A 21489-nucleotide genomic window follows, 5' to 3' on the forward strand; every position below is an offset into this window, starting at 1 on the left:
AGGATCTCAGGCCAAGTTGGGTTGTCTTCAGATGAAGCATTGCATTTTCTTCTTGTATTTACATCTAAGTGTGCTTAGTGCTTGGAATAAGCACAATTTTCTGCTGTGGTTATTAGTATTCATACTCATGAAATACATACTGAACTCAAGTCAGGCACTGGGCTAGGCTGCGTTGCAGGGGGAGAAGATACAGCAGTAAAGAATACAGACATTGTCCCCGATCTAATGGAGTTTACATTCTAAATACTGTTATCAGTATTTAGTTTGGGAAAGAAAGAAAAGTGGCTTATTAACCTCACAGGTATAATCAGAGAACAAAAGACAGATTATTAAAGGGAATGTGAGAAGGGAAGAAAGGCACGAAACTTTTCATTTAGATTTTCCCTGGGAAAATCTTAATTCCAAAACAGTGTAGGCTTTTGGCTTTAAGTATTCTTGGTTCTGAATTAATTGACACTCCTGTAGTGATAATTAGGTCATTCTGTCTTTATGCTTTTTTTAAATTAAAAAAAAATTAAATGTTTATTTTTGAGAGAGAGAGGGGCAGAGCACTAGCAGGAGAGGGGCAGAGAGAGAGAGAGGGAAAACAGAATCTGAAGCAGGCTTCAGACTCTGAGCTGTCAGCACGGAGCCTGACATGGGGCTCGAACCCATGAGCCATGAGATCATGACCTGAGCCAAAGTTGGACGCTTAGCTGACTGAACCACCCAGGTGCCCCTGTCTTTATGCTTTTATCAAACCAAAGGAGCAGTTTCAAGGAGGAAGGAACATGTGCCATTGGCTGCTGTGGAGAAAACAGAAATGTTGGTGTTCATTAATAGAAAGTGGTTCCTCTTTCTTTTGCTTTCTTTGTCCTTTTTCTACAGAAGGCAGGAATTAAGTTCATTGTTATTATAAAATGCTTGCCTGAAAGGGCAGGCCTTATATCTTAAATAAAAAATAAGGATCCACGACATAATTCACATGAGGGGATGGTAATTGGAACCTCTCTGTTCTCTGCATTTGGCTTTGAAGGTTCTGATGATATTGGGGGTTGTGTGTGGAGGGCCTTCTGTCATTGTGGTAGAGACTGGAGCTATTTAGGTTTCTGGTATTGAGGATTTCTAGTACATTTGTCTATTCTAGCACAAGGATACCTTTACAGTTGACATTAATTGCATCATGGATTTGTCAGGATTGGCTTCCTGGGTACTTGAATCTTGAGTTCTTTATATGTAGTTACCCTTCTTCTGGTTTTATGTTCTATAAGGCTTGGACACATCCAGTTTCTGTCCCAGGGTTGCAGGAGATGGGCAGGAGGTAAGACTTTTTAGAGGAGTGTTACTGGGAGATCTAGGCTCTCCAAAGAAAAGGATTCTTTTCTTCCCTTGCTCTTAAGAAACATTAACCTCCACAGAAAGGGTGGCTAGAGATGAATGTGCATACATACACAGTATTCATGAGGTTCCTAGACCCTCGGATGCTACAGGCTGACAAAGTGCTGGCCCATTTAGCATTGATCCTTTTAATGGCAGCAGGGTGTTGTGTTGTGATAACAGAACATGGAGCCTGGTGTTTCTCCCTGTTGTTCCTAATTCTTAATAATGTAATATTGATGAGAGAAAATGCATTGAAAACTGAGTACCACCTTTATTGTAGTAGGCTCTGGAAGCTCTGGGTGCTCAGAGGAATATCATATCTGGGTTTTGGAGGCTGTTCCTAGTAGTTCTGATGGATTCTTTCCTCTATACTGCACATTAAGATCATTAGGAGACTTTTTTTTTTGAAAGCTGAGAATGTGAGTCTTGACCTCAGGGTCATGAGTTTGAGCCCCACACTGGGTCTAGAGATTACTGGATCCTACTTCAAACTCAGGAAATTGGTTCAGCCCCATCCATTCATTTCCTCCTAAGAAGTTGCAGGCTTTATTTGCATTATGGTGAGCCTTTGATAAAAAGAAACCAACTTAATTTCAAAGTACTGAACAAGGCAGAGGAATTCCCAGTGGGCACTATTTTCAGAGTAACCAGAAGTATATTACTTCCAAGGGTGCCTGCCATGACTCTTGTCACTTGCTGTAGTTTTGCATCTCTCATAATACAGGCTGGACTAACTGAATGAGAATCAGAAGGCATACTTGAGCCTTTTGGTGGCGATCATGTGCCTAACCAAGGTTGGATACCTAGCAGCAAGCAGCCGAGCACGGGGATCTCTTTCTGCATCTAAAACTTGATAGGGGCCCCCTTCCTACCTCCATGAGCTCCACCCTTGCCTATTGCATTACTGACTTTTTGCCTAGTGTTCAGCTCCTTAAGCTAACAGCCAACACTAGATTCCTAGCAGTTTTTCAACTTATTCTTCTTTTGACTCTTAGATCAGACTTGTTGTGGAAGAGGGGTTGAATCAACTGCCATATAAAGAATGCATGGTGACCACCCCAACAGGTAACCAGGGCTGTTCCTCTCATATTCTCCTCATAAAAATTCTGAGAATCATGGGAAAATGGAAAAATAAGCAGTCTGAGTAAATCAGTAAATGAGGAGTATGTAAAATGAGGAGTCTAGGTGAAGCCTAGACTGAGGTGGAGCCTAAGTTGTTCTTTTAAACAACTTAATAAACTCAGACACATTTAGTAAAGAAATTTATGTGGATGACTTTTTGTTAATGGCTTGCTTGTCAGTTCAAGTTAAAGGTTAATAAATATGCTTTAGCATGCAAGTGTTGCCTTTGATAACAGCCCATTGGGATAAACTGGCAGCTTATCTTCACATCTGTAAGGAAGCTGCTGGTGTTAATAAATAGGTGGGCTGGTTTGGCACTGAAACTCTAGGTGAAAGAATGAGAAGTAAAAAAGACAGAGAAAATGAAAAATGTTGAGAACTGGAGAGGGTACTTTGTTTTACTCTAATAGAACACAGCTGAACATCCCTATTTCAGGAATTTGAAATTCTGATTTTTTTCTTTAGTAAATAATGAAAGCTGTTCTATTCAGAGGTTGACTTTATGAAAATTGGGGGCTGAGATTGTTACATCATAATTGATACAAAATCAGTATGAAACTAAGGGTTGAACATGTCTAGGTAATGACTTCAGCCTTTGTCTTCTGCTTTTTAAGGCAGAATTGAAGTTCAGAAAAAAGGATGGAATGAGTAGCCTCTCTGCTGTGGCTCACAGTGTGGTCTCAGTTTGAATTGATGGGGTTTATAGCACTCAGAGTGCAATGATTCCACTCTGAATTCAATTTGAGGAATGTGTATGTGAATATCATGCTATCATAAATCTTGTTCCTCCTCAGTAAAGTCTACCTCTCCCAATTATCCCCACAGGTTTCTTAGGAAGAATTAAGAAATAACTGAAAAATCATGACTCTCCTCATTACTTTCACGAGGAGTCTAAGAGGTTATACAGAATGTCTAGACAAGGATTGCTCTGTACCCAACTGCTTTAAACTATAGGTAGGCACTTTATAAAATAAGTGGATTGCTCCAGTGATGAAAGATAAATTCTTTGGTTTTGTTCCCCAACAGGGTACAAGTATGAAGGAGTGAAATTTGAGAAGGGAAATTGTGGGGTCAGCATAATGAGAAGCGGTAGGTTTGCATATGTGTGATTTTTGTCTCTTTGCATGCATAGAAACATTTTTTTTTTCCAGGAGAGAGGTGAGCTTGTCTGTCATAATTGAAGCCTGCCTTGACTTAAATCTCACCACTTGTGTTGTCTGTCCTCATGGTGCCTTGGATGATGGCCTCTGTATTACTGAATTTGATTTTAACTGCAGGGCATCTACTCCATTAAAATAAATAAGCTTTCAGAGAGATTCAGGGTAGGATGGGAGGATAGGATGATGAGATGATGCGGTCCTGGGGAGAACAGGGCAGTTTGAACACTGACGGAATATGGCACAAATTCAGGCCTTCAGAGCTTTGAATAGCTGACTGGAGAAATGTTTGTTCTGTTTTTGTTTGTTTGTTTTTATAGGGAACAGTCCTACCCTATCAGGAACTGGACTGAATGACTTATTCAATATTTTTAGTTTTATATTTGATGTGTATGTGACTATATGGCAAAAGCACTTAAATGTTATTAACTCTCTATGTATTTCCAAATTCTGGTCTTATAAATGCTGCATTTGTATTTGAGTCCAACTGATTACTCTTCTAAACCAGACTTTATGCAACAAAATCACATGCCTGTAATTAGAGCGTCTACCTGTTACATGGGGAGGATTATTTTTATTCAGCAACTTAACAAATAAATTAACTAATTTTTGCACAAGGTCCCATTGTTCCGTAGAAGCCTCACTTGCACTAGACAAATGAATTTTTTCTACATACAAGCATTGCCTTTTCTGTGGCTGTCAAGTTCTGTTTGTAAACAATTGAATACCTCAAGTAAAATAGAAGCGTTTAGCTCCCTTTTTTATATAAGGTAGCTTTTAAGCAATGATCGGATTTTCAGAACAATGGTATTTAACCTTTTAAAACTGGTGAAGACAATGGAGATGGGCTTTAATGGCATTTTTTTCTTCTATTTTAGTCCAGTTCCTGCCCTAACGTCAGTGGCATCTTCACACCCCTAGTACATAGCAGATGACCTTGGGGAAATGCATAGACAGGGTTATTTTTTAACCTTATTAACTGTTGGTTGATTTCCCTATATATTAGAAACTGTTTTTATGTTTACAGTAGTGATAGAAAGTTTCCCCTTAAAATAAATGTAAATGAAAATAGTTAAAGAAAAATATTAAGTAAATAACAATACAGGTAGAATTCTGATGTGGCCTCAAATCTTGAAGATGGTACGAGAATGATTGACTTTTGGCAAATACTTTCTAATGGAATTCAGACTCAAAATGACTCAGTGTTCAGAAACCAAGTGGGTAGTAGTAGCGTTGGTTATGGTTCTTGGGGAAGGGGAAGAAGGGAACAGTATAGTTTTTCACTGTTTGCCAGCAAACTTCTGCCATTGAACTCATTGATGGGGATTAGTGATATCTCCTGATGGAGATATCTCCATCTCCTCCTCCTTGGTCTGTAGCCCTCATTTCTTCCATAAATCTTTTATATATCTTTTCAGATGAAAATACCAGGTTTAGGTGGTTTAAAAGTCTTCCTTAAAATAATAAGAGTAAAATGGTCCTGATACTGGAAAAGCTCAGGGAGCAGCCTAACAAAACACTATTTGTTGAATTTCATGGAAGCGTGTGACATCCCTCAAACTTGAAAGCCAGCAATAAAGATAAGCTTATCCTACTTTCATTGGCCAGCCCTTAATCTGGCTTAATTGACCTGCACTAAGTATAAAATATGAGCATATTAGAAATGAAAGCTCTTAAGAAGAATTGCTCCCATTTTGGCAATGTCCTTTTTGTATTAATTATAGTCACATGCTCTGCTTTGGCCTATTTTTGGACCTTATTTTTATCTCCCCCTACCCTTTTTTTCTTTTGAAAATTTTCCTTTTTTCAAGGTGAGGCAATGGAACAAGGTTTACGAGACTGCTGTCGATCTATACGAATTGGAAAGATCCTGATTCAGAGTGATGAGGAAACACAAAGAGCCAAAGTATATTATGCCAAATTCCCTCCAGACATTTACCGGAGAAAAGTTCTTCTGATGTATCCAATTCTCAGTGAGTGGCTGGAGTTTAATTTGTATACTTTGCTTAGGGTTTAAAGCAATTCCACTTAGTGACTTCCTTTTAGCTACCCTTACATAAAGGCAAACCCCTTTCTAAATATGTTTTTCTGTTGGATTTGGAGTTGCCCTGGGCAGTTTCACTGGGGAATTTTTATTGTGTAATAAGAGAATATATGTTATCTAAATTTCTTTTAGCTCCAAAGAGCTTTTGTTTTAACAGGAGTATTCACACTGAAGCAAAGGACCTAATGAGGCAGAATATATAGAACACAGAAGGTCTATTGAAATATGTCCCTTCTCTAGCCCAGTGAGCATAACAGTGATTTTCTCAAGGATTTATCCTCTCTGGAAGTAATATTTTTTCTCCTATTGTATTGTTTTCTAAGCTTACTCAGATCACACACGACATTGTCTCCTAGGGTTGGTGGTGGAGGGTGGGTGTCAAATTTGATATCTCTAATACTGAATGAATTTAGGGTTTGTTGTGCATTTGAAAATTGAAAAGTGTATGTGTCATTTCCATTATTGAAAATAATGTCATTGGTAAAGAAAAGGTACCTGCAAATGAAGCTTTGCCTAGTGTCTTATGTTAGATTACTAAACTGCCTTTAACTTCAAAGAAACTTCAAAGACGTTTTGAGATAAATGTTAAAGTTGCTAATGCATTTGGTTGTCATTTGATTTCAGGCACTGGAAATACTGTAATTGAAGCTGTAAAGGTTCTTATAGAACATGGAGTTCAACCCAGTGTTATTATCCTACTCAGCCTGTTCTCCACTCCTCATGGTGAGTTCAGCATGAGGCAGTAACTGGGCCTTCAGATGGTCAAGGGTTGGGTAAGTGTGTATCTGCCCAGACTCTCATGGGGAGAAAAAGTTCATTTGCTTCCACATTAAATCTAAATCTAATTTTGGTAGTTTATAACTTGTGTTAATAAGCTTTAAGCTGGGTGATAGGATATTTTACACCATTCTAATGTTCAAATTGATATGGAAGGTGATGAACTAATCCCTTTGAAGGGGATTGCGATTGTTTTTGTGGTAACATTGTTTGGGTAGAGCCTGCGAATAGCTGAAATGTCTCTGTTTCTCCTGACTTCTCAGCCGAGCCTGAGAACTGCTCCCACACCACAATCAACTTGAAGATCTGGTTAGATTCTGTGGTCTTGCTGCAGTAAACTTTGCAGCATGAAGCAAAGATCAGAAGTTTTTTTTAAGTTCTATTTCTGCTCAAAGGGCATAATGGTAGAACTGTGTGTTTGTTCTCCATTTCCTCAGGAAAATAAACCTAATGTAAGGCCTTAGTTTTTTTTAACATACAATCTAGGACAATTGTGAAAGTGTCCTAAGAAAATAATCATACATGCATGTAGAAACTTAGCTTTCAGGATGTTCATTGCAGAGTTATGTCTACTGTAAGAATAAATTCGATAGTATATAAATGCCTTACAATAAAGAAGTGGTTAAGTAAATATATATTCAAAGGATGTAATATTATATAACTAAATCATGTTTTTGAAAAATATTTAATAACATCAAAACATCTACATGGTAAATGTTAAAAAGTAACTGCATTAGAATAATGTAAAATGTTATCACCAAGTTTAGAGACAATTAAGACAAATTACGACCATTATCACTACCACAATCAGACTTGGATTTAACATCGACCATAATAAGTGTTTCCTTAGCATGAGAGGCTAGACAGATGCACAGTACTATTTCAAATTTAATTTCAAAATACACACTATATTAATAGTGGTTATCTTAGGATGGTGGGATTCTAAGTGCTTCATTTTATTTTTTAAGTTTTGTTTTTGGTATTTTTCAGATGTTTGACAATGAATTTGTATTTGTTTCATAATTGAAAGGAAAAAGAAATATGTGGCTTCTAGTTAGAGTGCTTCCTCATGTCCAAAGGTTCCAAGTCTCAGCCAACCCTGAAGAGGCTACAGCGTATCTTCTTGGGAGGGCTGCTTTCAGTAGGCCATTGATTATTTTGCTGTTTCATAATAAAAACTTACTGGTAGTTCAAATGTTGATGGTGACAAAGGGCAATTTGCTTGGTCATCCATTTATATATAGCAGAGACGGCACTGTAAATGTTGAGATAACCAAATAATTATTGGGCTTTCTGCCTTTGGAAGTAGAAAAGTAACTGTATTAGTTCTAAGAGTATATATTAGAATAATATACTATTCTTTGACATTGTAGATGAAAAAATCTTATTTTGTGACAGCATCATTATGGCTTTTTAGTTTGGCTAGGGTCCTAGCTAGACTCTTTCCATGCAACCCCCAAAGCTAGAGTTCTAACTTCTAAAAGCTAGCTCGCTCTGACATACCAAATAAGTTTTCACACTTGTTTCAGTGTTCCAGTTGAGAAACCATCCGTCATCTTATATATGATGCTGTTTCTGGAAAGGAGTATATATTCTTTCTATTCTAGCTGCCTTTTAAATGAAACAAAACAGGGGAACCTGGATGGCTCAGTTGGTTATGAATCCTACACTTGGTTTTGGCTCAGGTCATGATCTCACGGTTCATGGGTTTGAGCCCCATGTCAGGCTCCACGTGACATTGCAGAGACTGGTTGGGATTCTCTCTCTCTCTCTCTCTCTCTCTCTCTGCTTTCTCCTCTCTCTCTCAAAAATAAACATTTTTTTTAAAGAAAGAATAATTTAAAATGAAAACAAAACAAAGACTTCAGGGAGAAAGTTGCTATAACTGAATGTATTTGTAATATCTCGGATATAAAACAATTTGATTCTAAGAATTCATTAGTTACTGGGTGAGGGCATAGTGTGATGATTGTCAAAGCTTTTCAGGTATCAGACATATAAACTAAGAGATTAGCAAAGTCTGACTAGGAGGTCATTGCTTTCTGTCTTATCTCATTTTTTTAATGTTTATTTATTTTGAGAGAGAGACAAACCGACAGGGGTGAGTGGGGGAGGGACTGAGAGAGATGGAGATACAGAATCTGAAGCAGGCTCTGCGCTCTGAGCTGTCAGCACAGAGCCTGACGCGGGGCTTGAACTCACAAGCCACAAGATCATGAGCTGAGTCAAAGTCAGACGCATAACTGACTGAGCCACCCAGGCACCCCTTCTGTCTTTATTATACTTAGTGGCTATGAAATTCCTGAATTCCAGCTAATGTTACCAAAAAGTCCTGCCATAACAGCAGTTTTCCTATTATTTTTTGAAGGTGCCAAATCAATCATTCAGGAGTTTCCAGAGATCACAATTTTAACTACTGAAGTTCATCCTGTTGCACCTACACATTTTGGACAGAAATATTTTGGGACAGACTGAGTTACCAAAGACAAATTAATTATATTGTGTAATATTACAGTTAATGTTTTGAGTTTCTACCTGTTTTACGAATTCACTTGAAGAATGGCAAAGAAAATTATGCTTTATAATTTTTGGAAGTGGGTATAGTAAAAATTATTTACTGTACTTTAATGTATTTGGTTATTTCTTGACTGTTGGCACCAAATTCAACAATGCAGCACACACAACTCTTAGAAAATATTTTAATAATATTCTAATGCAAGTTGATGATCCCTCAGTGCATGGACACTGTTTCTTAATTTTTGAACCTCTCAGTTTGGATGTTGTTTGCAGCCACAAATAAAACCCAATGGGATTCTGTCCTTTGGCCCACTCTACTTTACATTTTGTTTAGTTTGCTTTTAGTTCTAGGGAGATTTCATGTTTATGGCTGTTGTCACCTTCTTCTCCTCTTTACTTCCAAGTACTATACATGCTGGTAACTTGGGCAGGGTGAAAAAAAGAATGCCTCCTGGAATTTTACATTTCGTTAATATCCTCACTCAATTAGCAGACCAAGAATATGTAGTTAGCTCTTCAGTCAAGCCATTAATGTTCTTCGTGGCTCAGTTCCCATCGTGTGCATTGTTGGTAGGTGCCTTGCCAAGCGTAATGCAGTGAAGAGATGATGGAGCATTTCCAGCAACTGGAAATATAACGTTAATTTACATAGATAGATTGAGCCAGGGATATCTGGATGCTGACAAGGGAGGGCTAATTACTGTTAATGTCATCGATGCCCTAGAAAGGAATTGGTGGTGATTTTTCTGAGGTATGGGGAAGAACAGTTTCTTGCTGAGTTTTATGGCCAGTAAGTACATTAAAATGCTACATTTTCAATTTGGATATTTTGTATGATTTGGAAATGAGTTATTTTGCATGCCTGTCAACTGAAGATGTATTAAAATTAAAAACACCATATTTTAAAAATTCTCCAGTTATATATGTGTTCATATTTAGGCCTTGAAAAGGAAGATAAACTGTTATAGAAAACAATATTTGTGTTTGGAAACTTTCTTGTAAAATCCTGATCTCATTTTACATTGATAATAAACATTTTAACAGTGGTTCTGGCTGGTTACTTGAATAATTATATTCTCATTGCCCCATAGGCAGTTGTTGTGAGCCTCTGTTCTAAAATATCCAGAAAAGAGCAAAAGGAAACAAAGCTGATGAAAGTCAGCAAAGATTAGGGGGCAGGAGCAAAAGCTGGTGGACAATGGATTACATTTTCCCTATAGAGCCTAGGAATGCTAAAAGGACTTCACTATATTTTTCCCTTTATTTTTATTTTTTTTAGTTTTTATTTAAATTCCAGTTAGTTAACAGAGTGTAATAATTAGTTTCAAGAATTTAGTGATTCATTGCTTACATCTAACACCCATGGCTCATCACAAGAAGTGCCCTCTGAATCCCCATCACCTATTTAACACATCCCCCACCCTACCTCCCCTCCACTAACCATCAGTTTGTTCTTTATACTTAAGAGTCTGTTTCCTTATTTGCCTATATTTTTCCCCCACTATGAACACTTGTTTCTTAAATTTCACATATAAGTGAAATAATATGGCATTTGTCTTCTCTGACTTACTTTGCTTAGCTAATACTCTCCAGCTCTATCCATATCATTGCAAATGGCAAGATTTCATTCTATTATGGCTGAATAATATTCCATTGTATGTATGTGTGTGTGTGTATGTGTGTGTGTGTGTGTATACACACACACACACACACATAAATACATATATACGTACCACAATTTGTTTATCCATTCATGAATCAATGGACATTGGGACTCTTTCCAGAATTTGGCTATTGTTGATAATGCTGCTCTAAACATTGGGATGCATGTACCACTTTGAACCTGTATTTTTGTATCCTTTGAGAAAATACTTAGTAGTGTAGTTGCTGGGTCATAGGGTAGTCCTAATTTTAATTTTTTGAGGAACCCCCATACTGTTTTCCAGAGTGGCTGCACCAGTTTGCATTCCTACCAACAGTGCTAAAGGGTTCTCCTTTCTCCACATCTTCACCAACATCTGTTGTTTCCTGAGTTGTTAATTTTGGCCATTCTGACAGGTGTGAGGTAGTATCTCATTGTGGTTTTTATTTGTATTTCCCTGGTGATGAGTGATGTTGAGCATCTCTTCGTGTGTCTGTTAGCTATCTGGATGTCTTCTTTGGAAAATGTCTACTCATGTCTTCTGCCCATTGCTTAACTGTTGTTTTTCAGATGTTGAGTTTCATAAATTCTTTATAGATTTTGGATACTAACCCTTTATCCCATATGTCATTTGCAAATGTCTTCTCCCATTTTGTCAGTTGCCTTTTAGTTTCCTTGATTGTTTTCTTTGCTGTGCAGAAGCTTTTCTACCTTAATGAGGTCCCAAAACTTCATTTTTGCCTTTATTTCCCTTGCTTCCAGAGACATATATAGTAAGAAGCTAGTGCGGCTGGGGTCAAAGAGGTTGCTGCCTGTGTTCTGTAGGATTTTGGTGGTTTCCTGTCTCACATTTAGGTCTTTCATCCATTTTGAGTTTATTTTTATTTATTGTTTATTTGTTTATTTTATTTTATTTATTATTTTTTAAAAATTTACATCCAAACTAGTTAGCGTATAGTGCAACAATGATTTCAGGAGTAGATTCCTTAGTGCCCCTTAGCTATTTAGCCCATCCCCCCTCCCACAACCCCTCCAGTAACCCTCACTTTGGTCTCCATATATTTATGAGTCTTTTCTGTTTTGTCCCCCTCCCTGTTTTTATATTATTTTTGTTTCCCTCCCCTTATATTCATCTGTTTTGTCTCTTAAAGTCCTCATGTGAGTGAAGTCATGATATTTGTCTTTCTCTGAGTGACTAATTTCACTTAGCATAATATTCTGCAGTTCCATTCACGTAGATGCAAATGGCAAGATTTCATTCTTTTTGATTGCCGAGTAATACTTCATTGTATATATATACCACATCTTTATCCATTCATCCATTGATGGACATTTGGGCTCTTTCCATACTTTGGCTATTGTTGACAGTGCTGCTATAAACATTGGAGTGCATGTGTCCTTTCAAAACAACACACCTGTATCCCTTGGATAAATGCCTAGTAGTGCAATTCCTGGGTCGTAGGATAGTTCTATTTTTAGTTTTTTGAGGAACCTCCATACTGTTCTCCAGAGTGGCTGCACCAGCTTGCATTCCCACCAACAATGCAAAAGAGATCGTCTTTTTCTGCATCCTCGCCAACATCTGTTGTTGCCTGAGTTGTTAATGTTAGCCATTCTGATAGGTGTAAGGTGGTATCTCTTTGTGGTTTTGATTTGTATTTCCCTGATGATGGGTGAAGTTGAGCATTTTTTCATGTGTCAGTTGGCCATCTGAATGTCTTCCTTGGAGAAGTGTCTATTCATGTCTTTTGCCCATTTCTTCACCGGATTATTTGTTTTTTGGGTGTTGAGTTTGATAAGTTCTTTATAGATTTTGGATACTAATCCTTTATCTGATATGTCATTTGCAAATATCTTCTCCAATTCTCTAGGTTGCCTTTTAGTTTTCTTGATTGTTTCCTTTGCTGTGGAGAAGGTTTTTATTTAATGAGGTCCCAATAGTGCATGTTTGCTTTTGTTTCCCTTGCCTCCACAGATGTGTTGAGTAAGAAATTGCTGTGGCAAAGATCAAAGAGGTTTTTGCCTGTTTTACCCTCGAGGATTTTGATGGCTTCCTGTCTTACATGGAGGTTTTTCATCTATTTTGAGTTTATTTTTGTATATGGTGTAAGAAAGTGGTCCAGGTTCATTCTTCTGCGTGTCACTGTCCAGTCTTCCCAGCACCACTTGCTGAAGAGACTGTCTTTATTGCATTGGCTATTCCTTCCTGCTTTGTCAAAGATTAGTTGGCCATATATTTGTGGGTCCATTTCTGGGTTCTCTATTCTGTTCCATTGATCTGAGTGTCTGTTCTTGTGCCAGTACCATACTATCTGGATGATTACAGCTTTATAGTATAGCTTGAAGTCTGGGATTGTGGTGCCTCCTGCTTTGGTTTGCTTTTTCAAGATTGCTTTGGCTATTCGGGGTCGTTTCTGGTTCCATACAAATTTTAGGACTGTTTGTTCTAGCTCTGTGAAGAATGCTGGTGTTACTTTTATAGGGATTACATTGAATGTGTAGATTGCTTTGGGTAGTAACTACATTTTCACAATATTTGTTCTTCCTATCCAGGAACATGAAATCTTTTTTCCATTTTTTTGTGTCTTCTTCAATTTCTTTCATAAGCTTTCTATAGTTGTCAGTATATAGACAACTCTTTGGTTAGATTTATTCCTAGGTATTTTACGGTTTTTTGTGCAACTGTAAATGGGATCAATTCCTTGATTTCTCTTTCTGTCGCTTCATTATTGGTGTATAGGAATGGAACCAATTTCTGTGTGTTGATTTTATATCCTGCAAGTTTGCTGAATTCATGAATCAATTGTAGCATTGTTTTGGTGGAATCTTTTGGGTTTTTCATGTCATCTGCGAAGAGTGAAAGTTTGACCTCCTCCTGGCTGATTTGGATGCCTTTTATTTTTTTGTGTTGTCTGATTGCAGAGGCTAAGACTTCCAATATCATATTGAATAACAGTGGCGAGAGAGGACATCCCTGTTTGTTTCCTCACCTTAGGGGGAAAGCTCTCAGTTTTTCCCATTAAGGAGAATATTAGCGTTGGGTCATTCATATATGGCTTTTATATCTCGAGATATGCTCTTTCTATCCCTACTTTCTTGAGGGTTTTTATCAAGAAAGGAGGCTGTATTTTGTCAAATTCTTTTTCTGCATCTATTGAGAGGATCATAGGGTTCTTGTCCTTTCTTTTATTGATGTGATGAATCACGTTAATTGTTTTGCAGATATTGAACCAGCCCTGCATCCCAGGTATAAATCCCACTTGGTCGTGGTGAATAATTTTTTTTTAATGTATTGTTGGAGCCAGTTGGCTAATATCTTGTTGAGGATTTTGGCATCCATGTTCATCAGGGAAATTGTTCTATAGTTCTCCTTTTTAGTGGGGTCTCTGTCTGGTTTTGGAATCAAGGTAATGCTGGCTTCATAGAGAGTTTGGAGGTTTTCCTTCCATTTCTATTTTTTGGAACAGCTTCTAGAGAATAGGTGTTAACTCTTCCTTAAATGTTTGGTAGAATTCCCCTGGAAAGCCATCTGGCCCTGGACTCTTGTGTTTTGGGAGATTTTTGATTACTAATTCGATTTCCTTACTGGTTATGGGTCTGTTCAAATTTTCTATTTCTTCCTGTTTCAGTTTTTGTAGGGTATATGTTTCTAGGAATTTGTCCATTTCTTCCAGATTGCCCATTTTGTTGGCATATAATTGCTCATAATCTCTTATTATTGTTTTTATTTCTGTTGTGTTGGTTGTGATCTCTCCTCTTTCATTGTTGATTTTATTTATTTGGGTCCTTTCCTGTTTCTTCTTGATCAAACTGGCTAGTGGTTTATCAATTTTGTTAATTCTTTCAAAGAACCAGCTTCTGGTTTCATTGATCTATTCTGTTTTTTTTTTTTTTTTGTTTTGATAGCATTAATTTCTGCTCCAATCTTTATTATTTCCTGTCTTCGGCTGGTTTTGGGTTTTATTTGCTGTTCTTTTTGCAGCTCCTTAAGGCGTAAGGTTAGGTTGTGTATCTGAGATCTTTCTTCCTTCTTTAGGAAGGCCTGGATTGCTATATGCTTTCCTCTTATGACCACCGTTGCTGTGTCCCAGAGGTTTTGGGTTGTGGTGTTATCATTTTCATTGACTTCCATATACTTTTTTAATTTCCTCTTTAACTGCTTGGTTAACCCATTCATTCTTTAGTAGGATGTTCTTCAGTCTCCAAGTATTTGTTACCTTTCCATATTTTTTCTTGTGGTTGATTTCGAGTTTTGTAGTGTTGTGGTCTGAAAATATGCACAGTATGATCTCGATCTTTTTGTACTTAGGGCTGATTTGTGTCACAGTATATGGTCTATTCTGGAGAATGTTCCATGTGCACTGGAGAAGAATGTATATTCTGTTGCTTTAGGATGAAATGTTCTGAATATATCTGTTAAGTCCATTTGGTCCAGTGTGTCATTCAAAGCCATTGTTTCCTTGTTGATATTTTGATTCGATGATCTGTCCATTGCTCTGAGTGGGGTGTTGAAGTCTTCTACTATTATGGCATTACTATTGATGAGTTTCTTTATGCTTGTGATTAATTGATTTATATATTTGTGTGCTGTCACATTTGGCGCATAAATGTTTACAATTGTTAGGTCTTCTTGGTGGATAGACCCCTTGATCATGATATAATGTCCTTCTGCCTCTCTTGATACAGTCTTTATTTTAAATTCTAGATTGTCTGATATAAGTATGGCTACTCTGGCTTTGTTTTGTTGGCCATTAGCATGATAGATGGTTCTCCATCCCTATTTTCAATCTGAAGGTGTCTTTAGGTCTAAAGTGGGTCTCCTGTAAACAGCATATAGATAGATCTTGTTTTCTTATCCATTCTGTTACCCTGTGTCTTTTGATTGGAGCATTGATTCAATTGACGTTTAGAGTGAGTACTGAAAGATATGAATTTATTGCCATTGTGATGTTTGTAGAGTTGGAGTTTCTGGTGGTGGTCTCTGGTCCTTTCTAATCTTTGTTGCTTTAGGAATTTATTTATTTATTTGTTTGTTTGTTTATATTTTCACCTTTTCTCTCCTCAGAGAGTCCCCCTTAAAATTTCTTGCAAGGCCGGTTTAGTGGTCACCAAACTCCTTAGTTTTTACTTGTCTGGGAAACTTTATCTCTCCTTCTATTTTGAATGACAGCCTTGCTGGATAAGGAATTCTTGGCTGCATATTTTTTCTGATTCAGCACATTGAATATATCCTGTCACTCCTTTCTGGCCTACCACATTTCTGTGCTTAGGTCTGTTGCAAACCTGATCTGTCTTCCCTTGTAAGTTAGGGACATCTTTTCCCTTGCTGCTTTCATGATTCTGTCCTTGCCTGAGTATTTTGTGAATTTGACTATGATATGCGTTGTTGATCGTCTGTTTTTGTTGAATCTAATGGCGTCCTCTGTGCTTCCTGGATTTTGATGTCTGTCTTTCCCCAGCTTAAGAAAATTCTCTGCTATGATTTGCTCACATAACCCTTCTACCCCTATTTCTCTCTCTTCCTCTTCTGGGACCTCTATGATTCTGATGTTGTTCCTTTTTAGTGAGTCACTGATTTCTCTAATTCTTAAATCATGCTCGTTTGCCTTAATCTCCCTCTTTTTTCTGCTTCATTATTCTAAGTTTTTCCTCTATATCTCTGATTCTCTGTTCTGCCTCATTCATCCTTGCTGCTGCAGCATCCATCCGTGATTGCAGCTCAGTTACAGCATTTTTTATATTATTCTGAGTAGTTTTTACTTCTTTTATCTCAGCAGAAAGGGATCTAATCTATTTTGGACTCCAGCTAGTGTTCTTATTATCGTGATTCTAAATTCTGGTTCAGACGTCTTGTTTGTATTTGTGCTGGTTAAATCCCTGGCTGTTGTTTCTTTGTGGTCTTTCTTTTGGGGTGAATTCCTTCGTTTTGTCATTTTGAAGGAAGAAATGGAATTGATGAGCTATCATAATTAAAATTAAAAAAATATTAAGATTAAAAAATTAAAATTAAAAAATTAAACACACACACACAAATTGAATAAATGATGGTAATCCTAGGTGTGTTTTGGTCTGGGCATTGAAAGTGGTTTGACAGATTAGGGAAAAAAGGGGGAAAAAGGAAATCATTTGAGAATTTGAAAAAATGAATACAATGAAGTAGACTAAAATGAGATGATGGGAGTAAAATAGAATTTGAACAAATTTACACAAATGTAAAGAATATAGTAGAAAAAAATTAAAGAAAAATATTTTTAATATAAATTAAAAATTAAAATCAATTTTTCTCTTTCCATATTCAAGAAAAAAAGAGATGAAAAGGAGAAAAAAAAAGGAAATCATTTGAAAATTTGAAAAAGTGAGTATAGTGTAGTAGAGCCAAATAAAATGATGGAAGTAAAATAGAATATGAACAAATATACATAAAAGTAAAAAATATACTAAAAAATTAAGGAAAAATATTTTTAATAGAAATTGAAATTAAAAAAAGTTTTCTCTTTCTGCATTCAAGAAAAGGAAAAGATACGAAAAGGAGAAAAAAGAAAAGGAAAAAAAGGAAATTGTTTGAAAATTTGAAATAGTAAATTGAAGTAGGCTGAAATAAAACAATGGAAGTAAAATAGAATTTGAAAAAATTTACACAAAAGTAAAATATATAGTGAAAAAATTAAAAATATTTTTAATAAAAATTGAAAATAAAAATGAATTTTTTTCATTCTGTATTCAAGAAAAAGAAGTGAAAAAGAGAAAAAAAAGAAAATTGAATAGATGGACCTAACAGATTGAAATAGGACTAAAATTACTTCGTTTTCCCCTAGAAGTCAGACTATGAAGCACTTTATAGTTGATAAACGAAGCAGGCAGTGAGACTTGTGTTCTTGAAGAGCAAGGTTGACCCAATTGAAGGGGCTCAGTGTAATGGCTCCATTGTCCACTAGATGGCGCTGCTAGCCTACTGGGGTGGGGTGTTGTGGTGCTCTAGGTGTATATGCACATGCACAGGAGCAGTGAAAATGGTGTCACCCACCTACCCAGTCTCTAGTATTGGAACTCTCTTCTCCCCAGTCAGCATTCACACATCTGTCCTGTCTTCAGCTTTTGTCCACTCCCTGCTTTTTCACTGTTTGTGACCAGGCCTCAGGCTGTACCTCTCTCCTGAGTTTTGTTTCAGATGCGGCTGTTTTGCCCAATCCCTTACTTTTGAAGGAGTGTGGCTTTGACCTGTTCTATCCCTCTGCGGAAGGTTCTCACTGAGCAATGGCCTGATGTCGGCTCCACCCAGGTATGCTTGCTGGACCCTGCTGCTGCCGGTGCCCCGAACCTGCAGCCAGGTGCCAGCCTGCCCCAGAAAAAGTTCTTGAGATAGTGTAGCAGCAGCTTTACAGAGATTATTGAAAATCACAACACACAACTGGCACCAGGCTTCACCCTTAATGACCTTGTTCCAGCACCAGCGAATGTGGCCCTTCTCCGGGGTCTGCTGGGACCAGGTGGCCTCAGTAGTCTCTACGAAGTATCCTTCTAGCAGTGGAACTGCTTTTCCTTGTGTGGCCCAAGAACCTCCTGGACCCCACTCTGCTCCTGGGGATTCGCCCTTCCCACCAGAGAACCACCAGGTATTGAGCTGCGGAGTTGCAGACTTTGTGCTCCCCTTGTTTTCAGTCTTTTAAAAATTTTTTTTTACATTTATTTGTTTATTTTTGAATGACAGAGAGCACAAACTGGGGATGGGCAGAGAGAGAAGGAAACACAGAATCCGAAGCAGGCTGCAGGCTATGAGCTGCCAGCGCAGAGCCCAACATGGGGCTCAAACTCACAAACTGTGAGATCATCACCTGAGCTGAAGTTGGACGCTCAACTGACTGAGCCACCCTGGCGCCCCAGCCTTTTTTACAGTCTTAATGGAATTTAAACCTTCTCCTTTCTCCTTTCTCCCTTTTTAATTTAGACCCTGTGGCTGTTTCCAATTTTCCACTTTCTCTCCAGCTGCTTTTGGGGAGGGGTGCTTTTCCCATATTCTCCCCCATCTCTCTACTCTCTCCACCCAGAAAAGCACACCTCCCTGCCCACCGTGGCTTCTTGCTCCCCAAGTTCACCTCTCTGCGCCACATACCTGCTGAGTTCTGTGGTTCAGGTTGTGCAGATTGTTGTGTTAATCCTCCAACCAATTTTCTAGGTGTGCAGAATGGTTTAGTGTTTGGCTGTATCTCATGGACGCAAGACACACAAAAAACTTCCATGCTGTTCTGCCATCTTGGCTCCTCCCTTGAGTTTATTTTTGTTTATGGTGTAAGAAAGTGGCCCAGGTTCATTCTTCTGCATGTTGCTGTCCAATTTTCCCAGCACCATTTGGTGAAGAGACTGTCTTTTTTTCATTGGATACTCTTTCTTGCTTTGTCGAAGGGTAGTTGGTTGTATATTTTGTAGGACCATTTCTGGGTTCTCTATTCTGTTCCATTGATATATGTGTCTATTTTGGGGTAGTATACAGATTTTAACAATATTTGTTCCTCTGATCCATGAGCATGGAATGTTTTTCCATTGTTTTTGTGTCTACTTTAATTTTTTTCCATCAGATTTTTATTGTTTTAGAGTACAGATCACTTATCCCTTTGGTTAGGTTTATTCCTAGGTATCTTACGGATTTTAGTGCAGTTGTAAATGGGATTGATTCCTTGATTTCTCTTTCTGCTGCTACATTATTGGTATATATAAATGCAACAGATTTCTATATGCTGATTTTGTATCCTATGACTTCAATGAATTCATGTACATTTCTAGCAATTTTTTGGTGGAGTATTTTGAATTTTCTCCATAGAATATCCTGTCATCTGCAAATAGTGAAAATTTGACTTCTTCCGTGCTGATTTGGATGTGTTTTATTTCTTTCTGTTTTCTGTTGAGGCTAGACAGTCCATTACTTTGTTGAGTAACAGTGGTGAGAGTGGACATCCCTGTCTTGTTCTTTACCATAGAGGAAACGCTCTCATTTTTTTCCTATTGAGGATGATATTAGCTGTGGGGTTTTCATATATGGCCTTTATCATGTTGAGGTATGTTCCCTCTGTGCCTACTTTGTTGAGGGTTTTTATCAAGCATCGGTGCTGTACTTTGTGAAATGATTTTTCTCCATTTATTCAAATGATCATATGTTTATTTTCTTTTACTAATGTGGTGTATCACGTTGATAGATTTGGGAATATTGAGGGGCATCTGGGTTAAGTTGGTTAAGCATCTGACTCTTGATTTTGGCTCAGGTGGTGATCTCATGGTTCATGAAAGCAAGCCCTGTGTTGGGGCTGACAGCATGGAGCCTGCTTGAGAGTCTCTCTCTCCGTCTCTGCCTCTCAAAAATAAGTAAACTTAAAAAAAAGGATTTGGAAATATTGAACCACCTTCGCAATGCGGGAATAAATTCCACTTGATCGTGGTGAATAATTTTCTTAATGTATGATTGGATTCAATTTCCTAGTATTTTATTGAGAATTTTTGCAACCATGTAAATCAGGGATATTGGCCTGTAGTTGTCTTTTTTAGTGGAGTCTTTGTCTGGTTTTGATATCAGGATGATGCTGCCCTCATAGAATGAATTTGGAAGTTTTCCTTCCGATTCTATTTTTTCAAAATACTTCAAGACAAATAGGTACGAACTCTTCTTTAAATGTTTGTAAAATTCCCCTGTGAAGCCATCTGGACCTGGACTTCTGTTTGTTGGGAGGGTTTTGATTACCGATTCAATTTCTTTGTTGTTTATGGGTCTGTTCAAATTTTCTATTTCCTCCTATTTCACTTTTGGTAGTTTTTATGTTTCTAGGGATTTATCCTTTTCTTCAGGTTGTACAGTTTGTTGGCAAATAATTTTTCATAATCTCTTATAATTGTATTTCTGTGGTGTTGGATGTTATTTCTCCTCTCTCATTTGTGATTTTATTTGTTTCCTTTTACTTTTCTATTTGATAAGTCTGGCTAGGGGATTTCAATAATTTTTTCAAAGAACAAGCTCATGTTTTCATTGATCTGTTGTATTGTTTTTTTAGTTTCTGTATCATCTATTTCTGTGCTAATCTTTATTATTTCCCTCCTTCTGCTGGCATTCAGCTTCTTTTGTTACTCTTTTTATAGTTCCTTTGGGTATAAGGTATAAGATTAGGTTGTTTGACATTTTTCTTGATTCTTGAGCTAGTCCTATATTGCTATCAACTACCCTCTCAGGGCTGCTTTTTTGCATCCCAAAGGTTTTGGACTGTTGCATTTTTATTTTCATTGGTTTCCATGTATTTTTTAAAATATCTTCTTTGATTTCCTCGTTTACCCATCGTCGTTTGGTAGCATGTTATTTTACCTCCATGTATTTGTGGTCTTCATTTTTTTTTTTATCGTGATTGACTTCAAGTTTCATGGTATTGTGGTCAGAAAATATGCATGGTATGACCTCAGTTGTTTTTGTACTTGTTAAGGCCTGATTTGTGACCTAGTATGTGATCTGTTCTGGAGAATGTCCCATGTGTACATGAAAAGAATGTGTATTCTGCTACTTTAAGATGAAATGTTCTGAATATATATGTTAAGTCCATCAGGTCCAGTGTGTCATTCAAAGCCATTATTTCTTTGTTGATTTTCTGTTTAGATGATCTGTCTGTTGTTGTAAGTGGGGTATTAAAGTTCCCTACTAGTATTGTATTATTATCAGTGAGTTACTTTATGTTTGTTGTTAAGTGTTTTATATATTTGGGTGCTTTCATGTTGCGTGCATAAATATTTACAATTGTTTGATCTTTTTGTTGGATAGTCACCTTTATTATGATATAATACCCTTCTTTGGTTTTAAAGTCTGATTTGTCTGATATAGTTTGTATTGCTATTCTGGCTTTCTT

General features: G+C 37.3%; 1 protein-coding gene across 2 annotated transcripts in view; it reads left to right on the plus strand.

Annotated features, from left to right (window-relative positions):
- Positions 1-10022, plus strand: part of UPRT (uracil phosphoribosyltransferase homolog) — a 29427-nt gene extending 19405 nt beyond the window's left edge. Inside the window, exons 3-7 of one of the 2 annotated variants that reach the window (XM_040467202.1) lie at positions 2355-2424; positions 3508-3570; positions 5450-5611; positions 6307-6405; positions 8828-10022. In XM_040467202.1, coding sequence (XP_040323136.1) covers positions 2355-2424; positions 3508-3570; positions 5450-5611; positions 6307-6405; positions 8828-8934 — 501 coding nt within the window. In that variant the 3' untranslated portion in view covers positions 8935-10022. The remainder of the gene's footprint in view (positions 1-2354; positions 2425-3507; positions 3571-5449; positions 5612-6306; positions 6406-8827) is intronic. The other variant, XM_040467203.1, reaches the window with a different exon arrangement.
- Positions 10023-21489: the final 11467 nt, after the last annotated feature.

Source organism: Herpailurus yagouaroundi, unplaced genomic scaffold (genome assembly GCF_014898765.1).
Source record: "Herpailurus yagouaroundi ecotype Mexico unplaced genomic scaffold, PumYag 67375, whole genome shotgun sequence".
In the NCBI taxonomy this organism is placed as follows: Eukaryota; Metazoa; Chordata; class Mammalia; order Carnivora; family Felidae; genus Herpailurus; species Herpailurus yagouaroundi.